Source organism: Brachypodium distachyon, chromosome 1 (assembly GCF_000005505.3).
Source record: "Brachypodium distachyon strain Bd21 chromosome 1, Brachypodium_distachyon_v3.0, whole genome shotgun sequence".
NCBI lineage: Eukaryota > Viridiplantae > Streptophyta > Magnoliopsida > Poales > Poaceae > Brachypodium > Brachypodium distachyon.
In genome coordinates this window covers 55,471,227-55,492,580 of record NC_016131.3, presented here as the reverse complement: position 1 = coordinate 55,492,580, position 21,354 = coordinate 55,471,227, and the positions used below count along the sequence as shown (strand labels likewise).

The 21,354-nt window shown below is 44.7% G+C and overlaps 3 protein-coding genes across 6 annotated transcripts; 2 read left to right on the top strand and 1 right to left on the bottom strand.

The window, feature by feature from the left end:
• Positions 1-921: 921 nt before the first annotated feature.
• Positions 922-3,230, top strand: LOC100830140 (cylicin-2). The gene is made up of 2 exons (XM_003557505.4): positions 922-1,283; positions 1,807-3,230. The coding sequence occupies exon 2, from the start codon at positions 1,846-1,848 to the stop codon at positions 3,073-3,075; it is 1,230 nt and encodes a 409-aa protein (XP_003557553.1). The 5' UTR covers positions 922-1,283; positions 1,807-1,845; the 3' UTR covers positions 3,076-3,230.
• A 141-nt stretch (positions 3,231-3,371) lies between these two features.
• LOC100829833 (probable aldehyde oxidase 2) lies at positions 3,372-10,791 on the bottom strand. 4 transcript variants are annotated; one of them, XR_001405188.2, is made up of 11 exons: positions 10,497-10,786; positions 8,629-10,386; positions 8,067-8,326; positions 7,720-7,929; positions 7,062-7,280; positions 5,463-6,428; positions 5,218-5,310; positions 5,012-5,110; positions 4,322-4,511; positions 3,876-4,143; positions 3,374-3,744 (listed from the first exon to the last, which is right to left on the bottom strand). XR_001405188.2 is itself a non-coding variant. In XM_014896772.2 (11 exons), the coding sequence occupies exons 1-10, from the start codon at positions 10,660-10,662 to the stop codon at positions 3,929-3,931; spliced, it is 4,176 nt and encodes a 1,391-aa protein (XP_014752258.1). In that variant the 5' UTR covers positions 10,663-10,786; the 3' UTR covers positions 3,374-3,744; positions 3,901-3,928. The 4 variants fall into 4 exon arrangements, 2 of the variants coding, with proteins under 2 accessions (XP_010228335.1, XP_014752258.1); XM_014896772.2 differs by having other exon boundaries at positions 3,901-4,143; XM_010230033.3 differs by having other exon boundaries at positions 3,372-4,143.
• A 7,521-nt stretch (positions 10,792-18,312) lies between these two features.
• Positions 18,313-21,346, top strand: LOC100827637. Its single transcript, XM_010230031.3, has 5 exons — positions 18,313-18,497; positions 18,877-18,979; positions 19,464-20,325; positions 20,418-20,573; positions 20,805-21,346. The coding sequence occupies exons 3-5, from the start codon at positions 19,693-19,695 to the stop codon at positions 21,237-21,239; spliced, it is 1,224 nt and encodes a 407-aa protein (XP_010228333.1). The 5' UTR covers positions 18,313-18,497; positions 18,877-18,979; positions 19,464-19,692; the 3' UTR covers positions 21,240-21,346.
• The last annotated feature ends 8 nt before the right edge of the window (positions 21,347-21,354 follow it).

Sequence of the window (21,354 nt, the reverse complement as noted above, 5' to 3'; positions counted from 1 at the left end):
TCATTTCAATGAAATTAGACAATTGCTGTTTAATGAGTAGCTCATGGTTTATCCAATTAGAATGCTCTGCAATGGTTAAATCTGTTTCTCTATGCCTTGTGCAATGTTCATCCAATTATGATGTCTAGAAATCGCTATGTTCTCACAGAAACAGAGGGAATCACCGTGTTCTCTGCTATGTTCAATCTGCTATTTTTTTTCCAAAATTATTTTTGCCATTGAAACCTCACAGAAATAGATGGAATCATCGTGTTCTCATTGTCATCAGTTCAAATCCATCTCATAAGACACCTCAGACTCAGAACAAGGCAAAGGAACATGCATCCACCAAATCCATTTCATAATGGTAGAAGGTTTACAGTCCAGTTCACACAGAGAGATCACCCACGGTAAAGTACTGTTGTGTAACTAGAGAGCAGTAGAACATATGGATAATAAAGTACTCTCTGTGTGAGGTAATAAAGATAATAAAGTACTCTCTGTGTGAGATAATGGTACCATTAACTAACTAAAATCACTTGTGCCCAAAGTAGATGGAAGGCCAGTACAACAAGGCACAATATAGAGAAACTCTTGTTCTTCAGATTAGACAACTCCATCTCCACTCCTTCAATCTCCATCTCTGGCTTTGAGAGTCTCATGCTACTCCTACAACGCCTGAGCCACACGAGTACCACTTCCGTCGCCATCGCACGCTCTGGCCGCGGCCCACTACGAGCCCAACCCAGAAAAAGGGCCCTGCTCCGACGAGACGACCGACAGGCAAATATCGGACGTCGCCGAAAGGACAGACGATCCCTTACTGTTCTAAAAAAAAAGGGGGGGCAAGTGTCCTGCTGACACGTGGGCTCACGCGTCCAGCCAGCCGACACCGCCGTTCACCAACAAACCGTCGTGGGTTGAGTTGTTGAAGCAAGAGGAGCGCAACTTCTCTTGGTGGGCGACGTCGGCCACGCGGCCACCACGCCGCGCGCAGCTACTCCCACGCGGCTTTCTTCCTATTCCCCATCCTTTCTTTAACCCACTGCTCCTCGGCTCTTGCAGTCTTGCCCGACCCAGTTCCCCTCCCGTCGATCCGAGCTGATCCGACCGCCCACCCACCGCCGCTCAAGACCAAACCACCGCGCCGCTGGTCCGCCCGGCTCATTCCGCTGCGCGATCCAGGTCACTTCGTCGCCGGCCACCGGAGTCGGCCTGGTCACTTCGCCGCTGTCCGAGGAGATCGCGGCTCAGTGCCAGGAGCATCCTGATTGGCTTGGATCCTTGGATCTTTCGCGGCAAAGGTCAGTTCTTCCTAGATCTTTGCTGCCTCAACATTAGGACAAAATTGGATGAAAATGATTAGCTCCGGGTAATTACCAGTCTATCACATCACCAGTACTACTATGTGGTGCCGCTAGTGTCTTGTGTCTAGGCTTATGATCTTGGAGGAGTTAGCTGCGCTTCGGCTGGATCTTGACACAGCGTACCTTTCAAGCATATGCGAGTACAGTTCTTCAGCTAGTTATGCTCTGCTGTCTGCTCTTGTTTTTCATGGCATCATAAGCATTGAATTGTGTGCAGGTTGAGACATGTATACGTACACCATGGTTTTGTGAACCTGTTTCCTTGTTTCTATTTGTAATCAACCATGAAATTGCCGTGTAGTCACGATTGGCCGTGAATTCACCACTAAAATAGCACAATATGTGCTGGAGAGACTGCGTTGCTGGCAAATTCATGTTTACAAGTCACTGTCTTAGCTGAATATGATTTGCCATCATGTAGCAAACACAGTTTGAGAGTGATAGGGTGTCGTAAATGCAGGTAATTCTGGTTCTTTGCACGGTCTAGCTTGTATCCAATATGGAGGTAGAGAAGAAGTCCAAGGATGAAATACATCTCAAGATCAAGAGCAAGGACAAGTCGTCGGGCAATGAGGAGGACGAGAAGAAGGAGATCGAGATAGAAATCGATGCTAAGGTTGTGGAGAAGGAAGAGGTAAAGCATGACTCTGGTGGTGGTTCAAAGTCTGTAGACAAAGGTAAGGAAATTAAGACAGACAAAGATAAGAAGTCAGAGAAGCACGCAGATGAACATGAAGGTGGTGATAAGGAAGGTAAGAAGAAGGATAAAAAGGAGAAAGATAAGAAAAAGAAGGAAGATGGCGAAGGCACGGAAAAGGAGAAGTCCAAGAAGGAGAAAGATGAGAAGACTGAGAGCAAAGCGAAAGATGAAAAGAAAGGCAGCATCAAGAAGACTGGAGCTGATGCAGATGACAGTAGCTCCAAACACGAAAAGAAAGATAAGGACAAGGGGAAGAAGAAGGATGAATCGGACTCGAAGGGTTTGGGCGATGAGAAAAAAGAGAAAGGCAAAGACAAGGAGAACAAGAAGAAGGATAAAGAAGTGGATCAGGAGGACAGTCAGTCAGAGCATAAGAATGGAAAAGGGGCACATAATGAGGTTGCAAGTGCAGAGAGGAGCAAGGATTCCATGTCTGGAGGTTTGGGCACAAGAGAAATGAAGTTAACAAATGATGAATCGCAAAAGAAAGGAACTGATACTTCTGAAGAGAAGGATAGTGCAGACAAAGTCAAGGATAAAAGGAAGAGAGAGAAGGAGAAGAAACAAGATGAGAAAATCGACGGCGGGGATGGACAAGGCGAGAAGAAAGACGAAGAGAAGAAGGACAAGAAGAAAGATAAGGTTGACAAGATGGAAGAAGGCAAGAAGAAAGACAGAGATAAGAAGGGCAAGGATGGCGATGGTGAGGAAGAAGGTAAGAAAAAGGACAAAGATAAGAAGAAAGACAAAGACAAGAAGGGCAAGGATGGTGATGGTGAGGAGGAAGAAGGTAAGAAAAAGGACAAGGATAAGAAGAAAGACAAGGGCGCCAAGGAGAAGACGAACGACCCAGCGAAGCTTAAGAAGAAACTGGAGAAGATCGATGCCAAGTTACAAGACCTACATCTTGAGAAAGATGACATCCTGAGGCAGCTGAAAGAGCTGGAAGAGGGAAAGACCACTGAAGAGAAGCCTGTGAAGATGCTTGAAGAGGGGAAGACCAACGAAGACGTTGGTCCTGCAGTCTGATCTTTGATACTCTTTCTAAAGTTATTACACTTGATGTAAACAAGAATCCTGATCCGAGTATGTGCATACATTTCTGTGTGCCGTAAAGAACTGTATGAATAACTTGAGCGTTAAGAATATATACCAGTGTATTTTTACTACTTCAGGAAAATAAACTTGTAATACTTATGGTCAATTTGTTCACTCTTATCATATTGCCTGTTTGGGTTAGAAACACTATAGCCATCGGTCTACAACAAAATGATTCATCACTTCATCATCACAAGAAATGTGTACTGTAATTTTTGACCGAAGTGTGTACTGTAATTTTAATCCCCACCCGGCCGCACTACATTCAAATGCATAAACGGAGCATAAAGTCATACAATGAAATGAAATACGAAAAAGTAAAAACTGCTACAGGTTTGCAAGAGATAACGGTAACCCATCACAAAACAACTAAAACAAGTGCCAGCACTTCGGCCAAACAATCCAGCACAGCTAACAAAACCAGCAAAACAAGCTGCGATATCAACATTTGACAGCCACCAACTCGATCTCCAGGTGATTTAGCAGAACTTCAGAACTTCCAGCTGATGAAACTATCTTCAGACCCGGCTCCGATTCAGCCTCCTCCAGCAGCCACGCCGGCTTGTTCCGACCATCGCCAGCATGGACGCCCGCAATCGTCTGTAATTGCATAAAACTATTGGGCAAATATGACAAATGACGCCTAAACATACAGATACAAAGCCTCCTAGTATGCACTAGTACAGTTAAAATTGAAAAGTCTATGCTATAATGCTATGATTATAATTTACTTCTCCAATGGTCTGTAAAATTTGCCTGCCAACTGCTCAGACTGTCTGTTTGATTATTCGGAAGCCAGCAGAGTTTCCAAATATTTCTCCACATTTTCAAAGCCACACAGCTCCTTCACCACAGGCATGACTGCAGGAACTTCCAACTCGAAGAAGGGGGGTGAAGAAGACCCAGACCCAGAACAGTATTCCTTCCTTGCTGCAGCAATTGCCTCTCTTGTTGCGCAGTGAACCGAAGCTGCAAGCAGCAAAGGTGGCTCCCCAGATGCTGTAGCAAATAAACACCATCAGTAACGCGGAAAAATTACATGAATGGATAGAACTAATTTTTTGTAAGATGTATTGGACTTAATAGGATGTCAGCCCTGCCGCAACATACAAAGCGAAATAAAGCTAACTAGTTTTGCTCATGCTCATTGATGTCCACCCATTGAGAGACTGAGTACCTTTTGAAGAGAGCACTCTCTTCTTGTGGAATCCACTGTTGAGCAGCTCAACGTTGAACTGTTTAGGGATGGTGTCAACAGTTGGGATCTTGTATGTCCAAGTCCCATCTGAGACAATCAGCCCGTCCGAATTGGTCACATATTCCTCGCTCATGAAATAACCAATTCCCTGAACAAAGGCCCCTTCCACCTGAAAAATGGAGAGCATATAGAGTTAACAAAAAGAAGACCCACCATAGTAGGACAATAGAAGAAGATCTTAACACTAACTAAGGAAATGGGTTTCTCTGTTTAAAACTAAGCACCAGACAGTAGACCAATAGAATATATCATAAAAAGTACTCCCTCTCATCCATATTAATTGTCTCAAATCTGCCCAAATATGGATGTATCTATGCCTAAAAAGTATCTAGATACATGTAATATTTTGACAATTAATATGGATCGGAGGGAGTAGTAAATATTAGCACTGCACCTATGTTGCAACTTGTAAGTGTATACAATTCTATTAATCCATGACCACCTGAAATGACTAGAAGACTAGATCTTGTTTACACTTCTGATAGACCAGTCAAAGGAATTGCAGTTTCTAAAAATATCTTGCTTACACTTCTGACAGACCAGTTAAGGGATTTGTTGCTTCTGTAAATGTACATGCCAGCTAGAAAAGAGTAAGAACATGGTACCCACCTGTCCCAAGTCCACAGCAGGATTTAAGCTTTGACCACAGTCATATATAAGATCACTACGCAAAATCGTAGTGGCTCCAGTAAGAAGATCAATCTCTACCTACAATATCCAACATGAACATCTTGATTTAAATGCATAAATGTTTCAAATTTCTACAATCTAGTATCTAAAACAGAGTATCTGAAACTATAGTAAACTAAGCATACCTCGCTAGCAGCAGCTCCATAGTTCAGATAGGAACCAGAAGCACCAGGAATGTAGTATTCTCTAGCTGATAAATCCACACCAGCCATTTTTGCCTTCACATTGAAACATCAGGATAACTTAAGATTATTAAATACATCACTGAATGCTGAGTACAGACTAATGGCATAGCATAGGCAAGTACAACTTTGTGAGCATTCCTAATTTTTTGACAAGATCATTATGATAATAGTTAAGTTATCAATACCTGTGAAATCAGTCCATCCCATGAAACCATGCCTTGTTTTTCTTGTAATTGCTCCTTGAGTGATTTCAGTCTGTCAACCATAATATTGCAAGCACGTCGAACTGCTTCACAGCTGCATTCTGACGTGGTGCTCCCTGTAGTCCACCCTCCCTGTACCACACTTAATGTGTCTGCTTGAATAACTCTTACTCTTTCCAACAGGTCTTGACTTTGATCATCCCATAACTGTCCAAGACCAAATGCTGCCATCTGCTTCACTTTTGTCCAAAGCCCCTGCCCTAACTCAATGCCTCCAACCTCAACAACAATAGATCCATCATTAAGAATTGACACTTTCCCCGGTGTTGGTCGAGATGACACTTTATGCACTATTGGAACAAAAGAAAGGCCCCGCTTTTTCCATTGGTTGCTTTTGTTGAAGGTCTGGATCATTTCCAAACGATACTGGTAATTTGTTGATGCAGTCAATTTATTGCAGATGGAGGGAAGTGTATACCCCAGGGCATCTTCCATGCACTCACCGTGATACAAAGCAAGGCTCTCCACCGTGTGAATATTTCTCTGCCTGACCAAATTAACATCAGTAGAGAGAGCTGACGCCACATGCTCGATAATAGCTTCAGCAACATAAGAACCCTGCACTTCTCCAGGGCCCCGCATTGCAGATCTCGTTGCAATATTTGTTTTGCAGATCTTTGCATCATAGGAAAAGGCACCCCAGTTATATTTCTTCAGTGCCTCTACGAAATTGTGAGGAATAATCGGACTAACATCCATGCTCATTCCTGCATTTATGAACAAATCTACATGCAATCCTGTGATTCTTCCATCTGATTTGAATCCTATGGAATAGCATATTTTCATAGGATGCCGACCTCCAGTCATTATCATGTCAGTCTTGCGATCAAGATACATTCGAACAGGACGACGTAGTTTAAATGCTGCAAGTGCACACGCTGTCGCCACCTATAATTAACATACATGTAATAAGTGTTCTGATCCTTTATGTCCACTTAATGAACTGGTGAAACCAACGATAGGTACAAAATTTATGACACACTGAACTTCACATGTTTAAATGAGTATGCGTTCTTCAAGTTCATTGTTAGAAAGTACAGGGAGGGCAGTAAGTGTCAATTGGCAGCAAGAATGAGTAACCCCCCCCCCCCTCCTACATGTAGCACTTGAAAATTCAGATGAACTATGTCTTCAAGAAAATTACTTGATCAAAGTGAATCTTGTTAAAAGAGACCATTCAGGTTCAATATTCAGTGCAACAATGTCAAAGAGGAAGTAAACAGCTGTATTATAGATGAAGCAATCATCTTACCTGTATGCTTATAAGGTGAAGAGATGTGCAGATATTTCATGTTCTAATGTTGGTATGAGGATACTCAGAATTTCAGTTTTTTTTGCCTTCAAGATGATAATGTCTCATTTTAAAGCACCTGATAATTGGCAGACATTGCAGAGTTGAACGTGGAACAATACTTACCTATTTATCATGCTTCAGTGAAGTGTTACGCATAGACTCATAAAAAGAAGACTTAGTCTGCAACATTTCAAATGATGTAAGTAAATGATGGTATTAATACTTACAGGTAATGATCTAACAGCTTTTCCTCCAAAGCCACCACCAACTCTTCTCGTGACAACGCGAATATTGTGACAAGGTAAACCGAGGCACTGTGCAATGTTATTTTGTGCTGCCTCAGGGCATTGGCTTGAGCTATACACTACCATGCAATTATCCTCGTCAGGTATGGCTAGAGCAGTTTGTGTTTCCATGTAAAAGTAATACTGTGAATTAAGCTTCACCTGCATCAAATGTTTGTCAGCTGTAGCACAGTGTTGCAATATCAAAGATATAGAAAAAGGAACCTTATAAAAATGTATGTAAGAAAGAGCTATCAAGGGAAACCATGATAAGGCAAATGTTCAATAATTAGAAACGGGGTTCGAGATTTAAAGGTTAGACAAGGTGGGGCAAATGCAAATCAGAGAAGGAACTCTGTTTAATCTAAATTACTCTGTGGGCAATAGGGTGATTCAGCAGCACAGTAGCAAATATTAAATTAAGAGTTTGTCACATCCCACCCTTCATGGGCCAAACATCTACTGCAGAACCATTAGATATACCAAATACATGTGACCAATGACTACTGATGTTAGCATAAAAAAAAATCATCTACAGAGTTTGGATAGCTCTCAGAAAGATTAACTTACAAAGAGCATAAAAAATATGTAGGAACAGTACCTCAGCTGAGTAGATCTTCTGATCGGCTTCTTCCATCCCTTTGGGAAAATCACCAATCTTTTGCGGAAGAAGAAATGGTGGGGTTTCAAAATAACTGTGTCTCCTGACTGCCTCCTCTATTGATAAAATTGGGGTATCCAAAGTTTCTGTGCTGTAGTTAACTAAAGCTCGTTTGGCAGCTATATTGGCAAAATTCCGTGTTTCTGCAACCTAAAATGCTAAAATCATCAGCAAATGGCTACATTTAACATCACATTGTCACACATATATCTTCGATTGAAGGAAAAAAAATGTTAGTTTCTTTTTGTCAAAGGTTGTCAAATCGAAACCACAGTGCAAAGTCATACCACGACACCAAGAGGTTCCCCGGCACACTGAGTAAGTGGATCGCCAAACAGAGGCTCAGGTCCAAATATAGTGTTGGCCCCGAAATTGCCACCCCCTTTTGGAATATCTTTAACGGTGATAACTGCCACAGTTTTTAGCTGCTCAAGAGAAGAGTCGAGCTCTATGCTCTTCACATGAGCCAAAGGTTTTGTGCTATATACAAATGCCCCATAAAGGCAGTCCTCCGGAGAAGGGATGTCATCCACATATACAGCCTCCCCTATACATGATGCTCAAGTTATCAGCACTCTTAATTTGATCAGAGTATTAAAACAACTGCTACTGATTTAATTAGTCACACGAACAAAACTTGAAAAGAAACATCAAGAAAGGACTCGTCTTTGCAGATACAATGCAGATGGAAAAAAATGAAGACAATCATGCCATTAATAACACAAGCAAGGAACATAACATAACATGCTACACAAAACAACTGCTAAGTTATCTAAATAACCAACCAAATTTATCCCCCAAAAGCTCAAAATTACCAACCGCTACAAAACAAAATTGTGAAACGCGTACCAGAAGCTTGGAGTTCTGCTCCAACTTTCTTGGTTGGTATGCCAACTGGGAGATAATCTTTACTGATTTCAACAATCTGCTTGCAAGATTCAAGTATATGGGCATTGCTATATAAACCAGATTTCACACTATTGGTTCCGTTAAGTGAAACATCCACATTTGCACTGGGTCCACAATTTGGCATTCCATTTGTACCAGAAGCTACATTGCCATTTAGATGGACCGCTTTCGTAGGCTTCACATTTCCTTTGATTGCTGGGTAAAGAAAACTAAACAGAAAGGCAACAGCCAAGCTTGATCTATAAGCAGAATGTCTTGTGCCTTCTATTGGAACAATTGTTTTCTTGAGAACTTTAAATGCTTCAAGTAGGACCGACGCATTAATGGGTTTACCAACTAAGAGCTTCTCAACATCTCTAGCCCTGATAGCATGCTGGGTTCCATATGCACCAAAAGCCAAACGTAGATTTTCTAATATCAAGCTTCCTGAAGTTTTGTCTGAAGAGACTTGAGCAAAGAAAGCGGAGTTAAGGTAAGCAATTGCATTTCCAAGAGGACGCTGCGCACCTCGGTACGTCTCAAATAGCAGAGAACTTCCTGTCTTATCTCCTGCTATATTTACAGTCCCAGCACTTGATAAGACACTGTCAGGAGTACAACGAGGAATATAAATGTTTAAAAGCAATGTCTTGTAATCACATGGTGGCATCTCCAAGAACTCATCTAACATGACATTCCGCTTTTGTGATGATACCTGGATGCACACTGACGAACCAGCAGCAAGAAGAATGGTCGCAATATCAGAGGGAAACTCGTCCCTTTGCGCCATTACCAGATTTCCACCCAAGCTCGCGGTATTTCGCACAGAATGAGAAGCCACCTTCTCCATGTGATCAGCAATCTTACCAAAGACCACATCCTTGCAGTCATCACCTTCTCTTAAAATGTCAATAACCCAAGAGATCGGTATAGCGGCCCCAATACGAACACCCTTGGCATCCATGCATACTGAATTCAGCTCTGGGATGTCCCTGAGGTCAATGTACCTACCATACACCTCTGCCTCCCTGTAAACACCAGAAGAAGTGTTGCCCGCAACAACCTTTGTGCCACTTCCGTTGAATGGGTCGGAATCTATCAGCTTATAGTACCCCTCCACACTCCGAGGTCGAAACCAAGAGCTCGCACTTCCCGCCGTTGCCGGCGTCAGGGTACACTTATCAATCCTCGAAGAGGCTATGATCTCAGCCTTGAGAAACTCCGGAAACGTACCAATGCTCCCTTCCTTGTACGGTGGCAATTTTGAGACGTTGGTGTCCCCCTTCTTCCAGAAGGAGTTGAGCCCCAAATCCTCCAAATCCACGTCCGCCGCGAAGCTCTTGCAGGCGTCGGCGATGGGGCGGTACCCCGTGCAGCGGCACAGGTTCCCCGCGATGGCGCGCTCCGCCTCGGCCGACGTGAGCCTCGAGAACCCTTCCCGCGGAGGCGGCCCGGGCCCCTTGGAGCCGGCGAGGGCGGCGGCGAGGGACATGCACATCCCGGGCGTGCAGAAGCCGCACTGGGAGGCGTGGAAGCCCGCGAGGCGCGCGTGCACGGCGTGGAGCCCGTCCCGGCTGTTGCCGAGCCCCTCGGTGGTGGTGACGGCGCGGTGGTGGAGGCCGCGCGCCAGGGTGAGGCACGAGGTCGCAGCGGCGTGGGACACCTCGTCCGCCGCCGGGTCGTACGTCGAGAGCAGCACCACGCACGCGCCGCACCCACCTGCAACACGAATCCCCAACCGAAATCCCGGCATTAGTATTAGTCAGTAGTAGCAGTCACTCCGGCCAGGTGTGGTTCGGATTGGGGGGAGGGGAACTGTTGGTGCGTGCCTTCGCCGCAGCCGAGCTTGGGGCCGGTGAAGCGGGTGCGGGAGCGGAGGAAGTCGAGGAGGGTGGCGCCCGGGTCGACGCCGTCGCCGTCGCGGAGCTCGAAGCGCTCGCCGTTGACCGCGAAGACCACCGCTGCCGCCGAAGCCGGCTGAGGCGAGGAAGCCATCTCCGGAAGAGGGGGGTGAGGGTGAGGCGCGCGTGCTCAGGGATCGGATTCCCATGTGGGATCGCCCAAGCTTCCTTATCTACTGATCCGATCCGCTCCCACGCAGCACTCACAGTCAAATCACAGTAGCCCAGAGCTAGCCTGGTTCCGAGAGGCGGAAGAATCGAAAACAATCGACGTTGACGCGAGAATGGTGTCGCTTTGCCCAGTGCCGGGCGGTGGCGTGGCGGAGGCGGATTCTTTTGTTACTGGAAGGGACGTGCTTTCGGTCGCTGCGTGTGGGGCCCGAGAGAGGGATCGGCGGCCTCATCTAGGAGGGGTGGATCTTACAATTGGTCGGTTAATATATAACCCTGGCACGTGGTGTTGAGGACGGCGGAGGATGCGCCGAAGACCGGCCATGATGCTCCGGTCACGTGCCGCCGTGGAAAGCCGGTGAGTATTTTAATTTCGGCCGCCGACGTGGACTGAGCTACTCAGTCCAGACTCCAGAGTCCACAAGGATCATCTTGCCGCCGTGGAGCAGTAGTACGGTGCAATTGACCTCTTAATGGCACGCGCAAGGTATGGCCGTGCCCATTGCTCAAAAACTAACCCGTTACCCATGCTCGTATCCGGCGCCAGGTAACAACTTTTGCCCATACCCGTATCCAGAAGATTTTCATATGGGATGACGGTACCCACAGGTAAAAATACCCGTATAGTATTCTTGATTACATAGTTATAAATAGCATTATATTTGACATAAACGACAGCACAAACAGCACATAAAACAGCAGCACAGCAGCTAAAAAAACTGCAGCATAACGGCACATAAAGCAGCAGCTAAAAAAACTGCAGCATAACAGCACATAAAACAGCAGCATACAATACAACTGATCATGGTCTCATGGACAGCACCATATGAAGCATAATACAGCAGCATGTAGGGATAAAAGACAGCACATAGTCATACATCTGAAGTCCACAAACTCTTGACAAAGTAATGAAGGTAGTTCGGACTTACACGAGGGCACAAATAAAACATTACAAGAATATTCCGGCACTCAAACAAGTTCAATGATACTTCAAAAGGACGATATGATGCAAGAAGCAACAGTTATAGTCTTGGGTAGCTGCATCTCCAATTCTCCATGACACACCATCCCTCCACATCTCAATCTTCAAAGCGCCATATCCTAGTTGCAAACATCAATACATTTATTTTTCAAAGTTTGTATCATGAAGAGAAATACTCAACTGACAAGGTAAATGTGTTGGCAAGTACCAACCTGCATCCCCTCTTGGATATCTTGGAGACAAGTCCAGAAGCTAGCATCTCCTTTGTGAGCATCTACATAAAACAATTTGTACACATTACAAGAGACAATGATTAGTAATAAGAAAATACAGGGAAAACAGGAAGAAACATACTCTATTTGCTCACCTTTTAATTTGTTTCGAAGCCAATCTTGGGAGCACATCAAAACCTCCACCATCTGAGGTGTTAGGTGGCTCCTATGCTCACTAAGTATTCTGCCACTAGTGCTAAAGGCCGACTCTGAAGCAACTGTTGTCACAGGAATAGCAAAAATGTCTCTTGCGACCTTCCTTAATGTTGGGTATCTTGTTCCAGCTACTTTCCACCAATCCAACACGTTGAATATTTCTGTGTAAGGAATTAAGCCATCTGCCAAGTACATGTCTATTTCACCTTGTACCCTAGCTGTTGCAGGACTTTGCTTGGCTACAATGTCATTGAAGACATTCATGATAGCAGTTGAAGAAATCAATTCTTCGCATGGTTAATACTGATTTTCTTCCACTTCATACTCCTCGATCAATGCATGTAATCTAGCGACCATGTCATCAACCAACTCCAAACACTCATAAGAAGATGGCTCATAGTCATGGAGCATGGCAAAGCAAGCTGTCAATATATGCCTCTTGCACCGAGGATCAAGAAGTATAGCAATCCCCATTAGACCATGAATGTCCTTCCAATACTTATCAAATTTATTAGTCATTTCCTTTGACATTTGCATGATTATTGGGTTGCTAGAAGTGGCCCACTGTGACATTTTCTTTTTAAGCTCACATATTTTGGGGAAGTAAACATTGGCGGTCACATAATTAGTTCCTGAGAACAGCTGGGTTATCTCATAGAATAATCTAAGTCTCTCTACCATATCTGCAGCAAACTCCCACTCTTCATCACTAGGTAAACACACATATTGCTTGTCAACTTGCTTTGCACGTTCAAAGATAGTTCTATATGGTAAAGCTCTTTCTAGCATTACGAAAGTGGAGTTCCACCTAGTTTTGCAATCAAGAATCAACTTTCTTGTTATTTTAACTTTCTTAAACTTAGCCATCTCCTCAAATTTCTCTACCCTTTTTGGTGTGGCAGTCCAATACGCCACACTATCCCTTATATTTTCAATAGATGACTGCATAACATCCGAGCCATCCTTAACTATAAGATTTAATATATGCGCACAACATCGCATATGAAGCAAAGTACCTTCCAAAGGGAGCTTCCTCTTCCCTATCTTCGCCACAAGAAGTTCAATTGCCTTGTCATTGGAGGTACAATTGTCCAAACGGTCACCGTCATCAATTTTTCATCAAGATTCCATTGAAGCAAGGAGTCATAGAGCTCTTCAAATATGACATCAGCAGTCTGTGGAGCTGGAACATATATAAACCTGCAATTTTCAGCAACATATAGTCATGATAATGCACATCATAATGCCATGAAGTATGAACATTGTTAGCAAAGTACCTCATGATAATGCTCCTAAGCTTCCAAGATTCATCAACAAAGTGAGCAGTAACAGCCATATAGCCCTTCTTTTGGCTATCAGACATCCACATGTCCGTGGTGATAGCAACCCTTGATTGGTTCATGGTCATGTAATCAATTGCCTTCTTTCTTTCTTTGTTGTAATTCTCCACAATATCACTCCTACAAAACAAGAGGACAACTCAATGTTACTTAATCATTGAATAGAATAATGTTGAAAAGAATAAGAATAAGAATAATACCTAATAGTATTTCTTGTATGCAATTTGAATAATGGCTGAAGTGCATGAACAAACTTCCTAAAACCAGCATGGTCCACTACAGAGAGTGGATACTCATGCAACACCAACATGTTAGCAAGCTCACTCCTGGCATAATCTTGATCGAAAGTATAGTTCTCAACGGAAACATTCCCATCCTCCTTAGCATTCATCATCAATGATGACTGACTCAATGTTTTGCCTCCCTTGGTCTTCAACATCTTCTGAATACAAGTCTTAAGATGTGCAGCAAGATGCTTTGTGCCTGAATTGGGACCTGTTGTAAGATCCTTGTGGCAATAGTTGCACCGTGCCTTCCATTCCCCTCTAACCTTCAGCTTCTTCATTTCCAACCAAACTTTAGAAGTTAGCTTGCGTTTACCAGCTTCATTCATCTCTTCCTCGTCCTCTTCATCATCCGAAATGTTCACATGATTTCCATCTTCATCCAATGGGGCAGATGTGTCATTGACAGACTCGGATGCTTGGCTGTTGGAACTTGTACCACTACAAAATTAAGTAATAACAAAATAAACATCACATTCATTCATACGTCATGGAATCATCACAATATCACAAAAATCATTGCTCATATCTATACAAAGTTGGAACTTGGAAGTGAAACTCACCAAATCAATGCCGCCTTCCCTTTGTTTTTGTTCTTGGCGGCGGCGGCAGTAGCAGTAACACAAGTAGGCGGACTGGGGCGCTGGCTCGAGGCAGACTGCGCGCGTACACTGCTGCCACTGCCACTGCTGCGACGGGGCTGTGCCGGCTTGAGTGCCGGCGGCCGTTGCTTACTCGTCCCGGACCCAGGGACTTGCCCCTTTGCAGGCGGCCGGAGGCGCAAGGTGGATTCCGGCGTTGGGGTCGGGGTCGACATCGGTGTTGGCGTGGGGGACGGGGTCGGCGTCGGTGTTGGCGTGGGGGACGGGGGTCGGCGTCTGCGTCTGCCTTGGGGACGGGGTTGGCGTTGGAGACGCGGCCGCCGTGGCCTGCTCCGACCCATCCCCGTGGTTCTCGTCGCTCGGCATCTTCGGCGGCGTCAAGTCAGAGGAGGCCAGCGCGCGGGCGAGGCTTGGAGACGGAGGAGAACGACGTCGCAGGCCGGACGGCAGCGCGCGCCAGCGCCAGTACACCACTAGGATCCGCCGCCGCCTTGGTCTGGGACTGTGGGTGTGGGACCGTGGGTTGTATCGGGGAGAGTGAGGTCAGAGGCGACTGCTGGAGAGATCGACAGTTCGGTGATTAGGGTTTTTAGGGTTTAGGGTTTAGGGTTTTCGTGGCTGGGCCAGCAGGGCGTCCAGTGAGGCCCAACAAGGATTCACTCAAAAAAACAAGGTCCGTAAGTGTACATGGACTGCAGGGGATCCACTTGTCAGCCCATCTTACGGGTACACGGGTAAACGAGTATGGGTATCACCTCCCCATACCCGTACCCGTCATACCCGTCGGGTACAACATTTGCCTCATTTACATACCCATGGGTAAAAATTTTGCCCATACCCATGCCCTAATGGGTATTTACCCACCGGGTAAACGGGTAATGTGTACCCATTGCCATCTGGAGATAGTACTACTACACTACATCAATATTACTTAATTTTGTATTGTATTGCTACTATAGTAGTACTAGCTCCGGGTATTACTTGTCTCAAATCTGTCCAAATATGGATCTAGATATGTGTAAAAAGCGTCTAAATACATGTAATATTTTGACAAGTAATTCCGACCGGAGAGAGCATCAAAATTTTAAAATTGGAACATTTTAGTAACACGCAAACATACACCCATTACTACAGACACACATTTACACGTTGCCGTACGGACTGAAGTGGCAGAGATTGATGCGACGTATCCTTATCAGGCCAGCTTCTGGGTTAGTTATAGGTTCCAGACAGCTGAAGCTGGAAAGAACTGAAATTTTCCCACGGATTGAAATTAGAATGCCAACTCAATTCACGTGTAAAACCAGTTGCATGTTACAACTATTTTATATAATTTTATTGTTATTTCAATGTTCACTTCTAACTATAGGAAAAATACTATCTTGTTGATTCTGGATATCCAAACAAAGTTGGATGTTTAGCTCCATACAAAGGGCAACGATATAGATCATGTATCCGAATTTGAAGATGCTCTTCAGTTAGGATGCAAAAGAGACATTCATCTCTACGCAATGCCATCGAACGAGCATTTTGGTGTACTCAAGATGAAGTGGTGAATTCTACATACCTGCTAGTCTGAGTCTTAATCTGCTGAGTCTTCCAATTCCTAATGGTGATGAGTTCTTTCCTATTGTGCAAATATGCCGATGATACCCTCATTATTATGCAAGCTTCCAGCATCCAATTGGTCTGCCTCAAAGATCTTCTGGAATCGTTTGCGAGGGCTATTGGTCTGAGGGTCAACTTTGCCAAATCCTGCCTCATCCCCATCAACATCTCTGACCAACGTGTTGAGGTTCTTGCGGGCACTCTTGGCTGTGCGATTGGCACCTTCCCTTCACATACCTGGGCCTGCCTGTTGGTACTACTAGACCCAAAATCAAAGATCTCATGCCCATTATTGATCGCATCGACAGGCATTTAGCTTCCCGTTCCTCCTTCCTGTCATTTGGAGGCCGCATCCAGGTGGTCAACTCTGTCTTCTCCCTTCCTGCCTATGCCCTCAGTGTCTTCAAGGTTCAGGAAGGCTTCAAGGAGGTTGCGGACAAACGCAGAAGGATCGCCCTTTGGAACAGGTCTGAAATCACAAGGAAATGCAAAGCTCTGGCAGCTTGGGACAGAGTCTGTAAGCCCAAGAATAGAGGTGGTCTAGGAATCCTTGACCTCTCTGTCTTCAACGACGCTCAGATGATCAAGTTTCTCTATAAATTCTTCAATCGCTTTGAGACTCCGTGGGTCAAGCTGGCTTGGTTTGCCTATTACACTGACACAGCCCTACAACTGATGATAGAAGGGGCTCATTCTGGTGGAGAGATTTGGTTAAACTAATCCCTGCCTTCAAAGCCTCTTCTAAGGGAATGCCAGGCAATGGGGAGTCCTTCTCCTTCTAGCATGATGCCTGGGCTAGTGAGCCCCTCTGTAGCCGTTTCCCCGGGGCATTCTCCTTTGCCATTGATAAGAGCATTACCCTCTCCAACTTTGCTCTGGCCAGAGACCACTTGGACCACTTCGCTTTATCTCTTTCCAATCTGGCCTTTCAGGAATTCCAACAAGTCGAGGCGTGCGTGGCTCATACTCACCTGGAGCCTCAAGAAACAGATTTATGGCTTTGTCAATGGGGCAATAGAATTTTAACTTCGAAGCTCTACTACCAGCACCACTACCCTCGAATCCACACTGACTCTCAATTCGCCTGGATTTGGAAGAATCGTTGTGTTCCTAAGATCAAAGGCTTCATGTGGCTACTCGCTTGTGATTGGCTCAACACTAGGGACCTGATGGATCACCGCCATTGTAACCGAGATGGGATCCTTACCTGTGCCTGCTGTACTACGAATGCTAGAGAAACCAGAGATCACCTCTTCTTCGGTTGTGACTTCAGTATAAACTGCTGGCACACGATTGGTCTTGACTGGGCTAGCCTTGGACCGGACCCCCCCTTCATGGCCTACATTCGGCACTCCAAGAACTGTCTGCACAAGGAGCTTTACAAGGAAATCTTCCTCTCTGCTGCGTGGGAACTTTGGAAATGCAGAAATGACCTCATCTTTAATAATGTCACTCCTACTGTTCAGGCTTGGCTCTTAAAGCTCAAAGTCTCTCTTAGGAATTAGAGTTGTAGATTTAAAGAGGGCGCCAGGGAGGCTAAGGGCATGGCTCATCTCTGTTGCTTCTATGTCCTGAGTGAGTTCTTTTCCTTTTCCTCCCTTTGTTTCCCCCCTTGCTGCTTGTGTATGTGTGTGTATATATGTGTCTATATACACACACACTTACACTTTCGGAACCTCTCCTACAGTTTTTGTCAAAAAAAAAAAGAATTCTACGAGGCATACCGGCCTACTATTGAAACAGAAGATGATAATCATCGCGTGCATATTTTTGCATAACTACATTTCGTGACATTAAGCTGCGTCCGTCTCAGACCCCTCTAATGCAACTCTAGCGTTTTATCTCTGCGCGTCCTTCTTGCTCTCGATCCTCTCCCCAAATCGTCCCATCTGCAACTCTCCTTGCTTCCGATCCTCTCCGCCGCCAAGCACCGTGCCCGCCGCCATCTCCTTCTTGCTCCCGATCCGCGGCTCTCCGGCCGCCGCAGAGCACCGTGCGCGCGCCGCCACTACCTCCATGTCCCGCCGCCGCCTCCGGATCGAGAAGAGGAGGTGCAGGGGCGAAAGAGATTTCGGCAGCACGTGGGCTCGGCTCGGCCGGGGGAGAAAAGAAAGAAGATGTGTTGTGGCCTGAAATGTAAGAAAAAAGTTAAAATAAAAATGCTAAACCGGTAGGACCGTGCCGGCCCGTGGGCTCGAGGCAGAGGCCCAAGACGGGTTGCAGGCCGGCATGGCCCGTTTAATTCGTGCCGGCGGGCGGCCCGTTGGTCAACTTGACACGCATTGTTTTCTTATTCTTCGTGCGGTAACTGTAAACCGGCTGCCTCGCTCAGAGATTCGTATTCGTATCGGAATAGGCGTCTTCCCCTCTTACTTTATCTCTCTCGCCTCCGCCCCCCTGGTCGCGTCGGCCCGCTCTCCCAGTCCTCGCTTCCTCGACGGCGCGCACCACGACTCCCCCCTCCTGCTCTAGGCGGCGGCTCCGTCACCGTCTCCATTGCGCCGTCCCCCACGGGTATGATATCTCACAACTCAGTAGGTACGGAAGCGCTAACGTGGTCTGTGCTTGTTCAGTTCTTCGCTGTGAGAAATATCTGAGACCCCCAAGAGGGCGCCGTGTGTTTATAAGTCCTCCCCCAGTTTGAGACCCCTTTAAACTCGGTCAGAATGAGCCTCCTTTTTGCACCCGTGTAGTTTATAACAGATTCGGATAGAACAAACCATCAAGATGTCACGCCAGAATATTCTCTCTATCTGATATCCTGTTGTGGTTCAATTCAAAATTACATCGAAATTGTAGTTGGAACCAACTAATTGGTGATATCAAATGCCACAATTCCGATAGCTTATCGTCCTATGTCTGTACTGATTCTGGTGCTTTTTTTTTTTTGCAGACATAGGCGTATGGCAAAGAGAAAGAGGCGCTCAAAGGAGCAGCCAAATGGATACAAGGTCAAAAGAAAGAGATCAAAGCTTCAGTTGAGCGACCTACCTATGGTAAGAAATGTCAAATTGCAATCAAGTAATAAGGCTGCCAACTGGGCTTTGCTGTGAGTTTATATAATGATGTTACCTTCCACTATCTATCAGCATGCATGTATGAAAGAATTCTCAAACTATTTGTAGTTGATAATGGCTATTGGTTAACATATCGCTAAGTGTCTTTTCATGTAACAGTATATGCTAATAAATTTCCACCCTTTCTCTGTGGCTGTTCTTTTAAACACCTCTTAACTTTTTATGATTCGAGGGATAATAAGTTAATAACTTGTGGTGGCTACAGTTTCAAGTTGATTCTTCTGTGTTACATTAAAGAACATAGTTGTTTCCTGCTGTTGAATCCTCTTTACCAGTTATGATGTGAGGTTCAGTATGATGGGCTACTATTTAAAGTTGATTTGGCTATGCTACATTAAAGAATATCTTTGCTTCTTGCTTTTGAATAATCTATAATTGTAAATGCCATTTTTCTTTGCCACAGGATATATTGTGCAATATCACATCACGATTGCGAATGAAAGAGGATGCAAGGTTAAGCGTACTATCAAACCAATGGAAAGATGTTTGGTGTTCTCGCACAAACTTCGAGTTTTCTTATGAATCAATGATGCCATGGTACTACAGTTTAAGACCTCAGACCAACCATACACAAGATTTTTGTGAGAGTCGACACAGTAATAAAACAGCACTCTGGTGTATGGGTTGAGAAAATGGAAGTTGTTTACACATCACTAAGCAATGAACATGCAGATCACATAGATGAATGGCTGAAGTTTTCTATCGCATCAAAGACAAAGCAGCTTATTCTTGATTTGACAACTTACTCTCCTCGAAGGGAACTTATAAAGGAACGATATAAGTTCCCTTTCCATTTTTTCAATGATACTAATAATTCCCACTTGCATTCTCTGAAACTCAGCTTTGTTTCTCTAAATAAGGCTGCAAACTTCGAGGCTTTTCAAAACCTTAAGAAGCTTGAGTTAGTAGATGTGAATATTACTGATGAAGAACTTCATCTTCTGTTATCAAACTGCATTGTGTTGGAGTTTCTCTGTATTTCCAACCTTGAAACGCTTAGAAGCTTAAGGACGCCTTATCTTTCAAAGCACTTTAAGCATTTGCTAGTCCGTTGCTGCCCCTTGCTTCAGGAGATAGAGTTAAATTCTGGCTTGACAACACTTGAATATGAAGGTCCGTTGATCCTGTTAGCACCTCCTGGAACATTGACACATTTATCTGTAAGGTCATCAGATATTTCATCAGCTCTTGTATATATCTCCACTGAACTGCCAAGTACTCTGCCTCGACTTGAGATGCTGACTCTAAGATGTGAAGAATTTGAGGTTTGACCTGCATTTACTCTTTCAAATTCCAATCTGCATACCTATATTGGTTTGATTGGAGTTATTTTGTTTGCTTTATTTTTGTGTGACAGAAAGCTACTTTGCCGGAAATATGTCCCAGATTTATTTATCTAAGGCATCTGAGATTGGAAATAACCTTTTCCTCTCTGAGAAAAAGGAACGCCGATGTCTTTGACTTCACCCCCCTCTTAGAGGCTGCTCCTTCCATGGAAAAGCTGGAGCTTCATGTAAGTTTGTCATTTCAAGTCTTATATAACGAACTTGCTTATCCTTAAACTAGGTATATCCTTAGTTAACTGTCAAATATGGTGTTGTAATCTACAAGTCAATTGATATGATGAAATTGGTAGTCTGGATACAGTAATTCCCTCGTTGAGCGATTGAGACAAAGCTTTGATTTGTTGTGCCTTCTGTTTAGTGATGCTCATGTAGATGACACATGTTCCTCATTTTGATAGATGTGGATGGACTGTCCTCGTATGCGGTATCGCAAGCATCAGGGTGAGCTAAGGAGCCTTCCTCCAAACCCTCACTCCCATCTCAAGTTGGTGAACATTACAGGGTTTTATGGTCAGAAAGATCAACTGGAGTTGGTACTTCATATTCTCAGGAACTCTATCGTGCTCGAGGCCATGAACATAGACCCAAAGCCAATGGTAGCTGCTGACTATATGTATTTGTCATCAGAACACGGCCGTTCTTTTGTAGAAGGCTATAAGGTCGCCAAGAAGTATCTCCGCAAAGCAGACCACCGTGGTGTTGTTGATCTTATCAAAGTTCGGCGAAGGCATCTTGAGAATGCTGCAGCCTACCATCTAGTTGATCCAATTTGGATCAAGTTGTTGTCAACAGTGGAAACTGATCCATACCGTAGGCTTAATGCCCCTTGTTGACACCATCAGATGCACCGTTGATTTTGCTCAGCTGTCTTTCGGTTTCTTTAGTTTCCATGGAACGACCTATTTATTCCCATCATTTGAGTTATCTCTTCTCATATTAATCACTTGG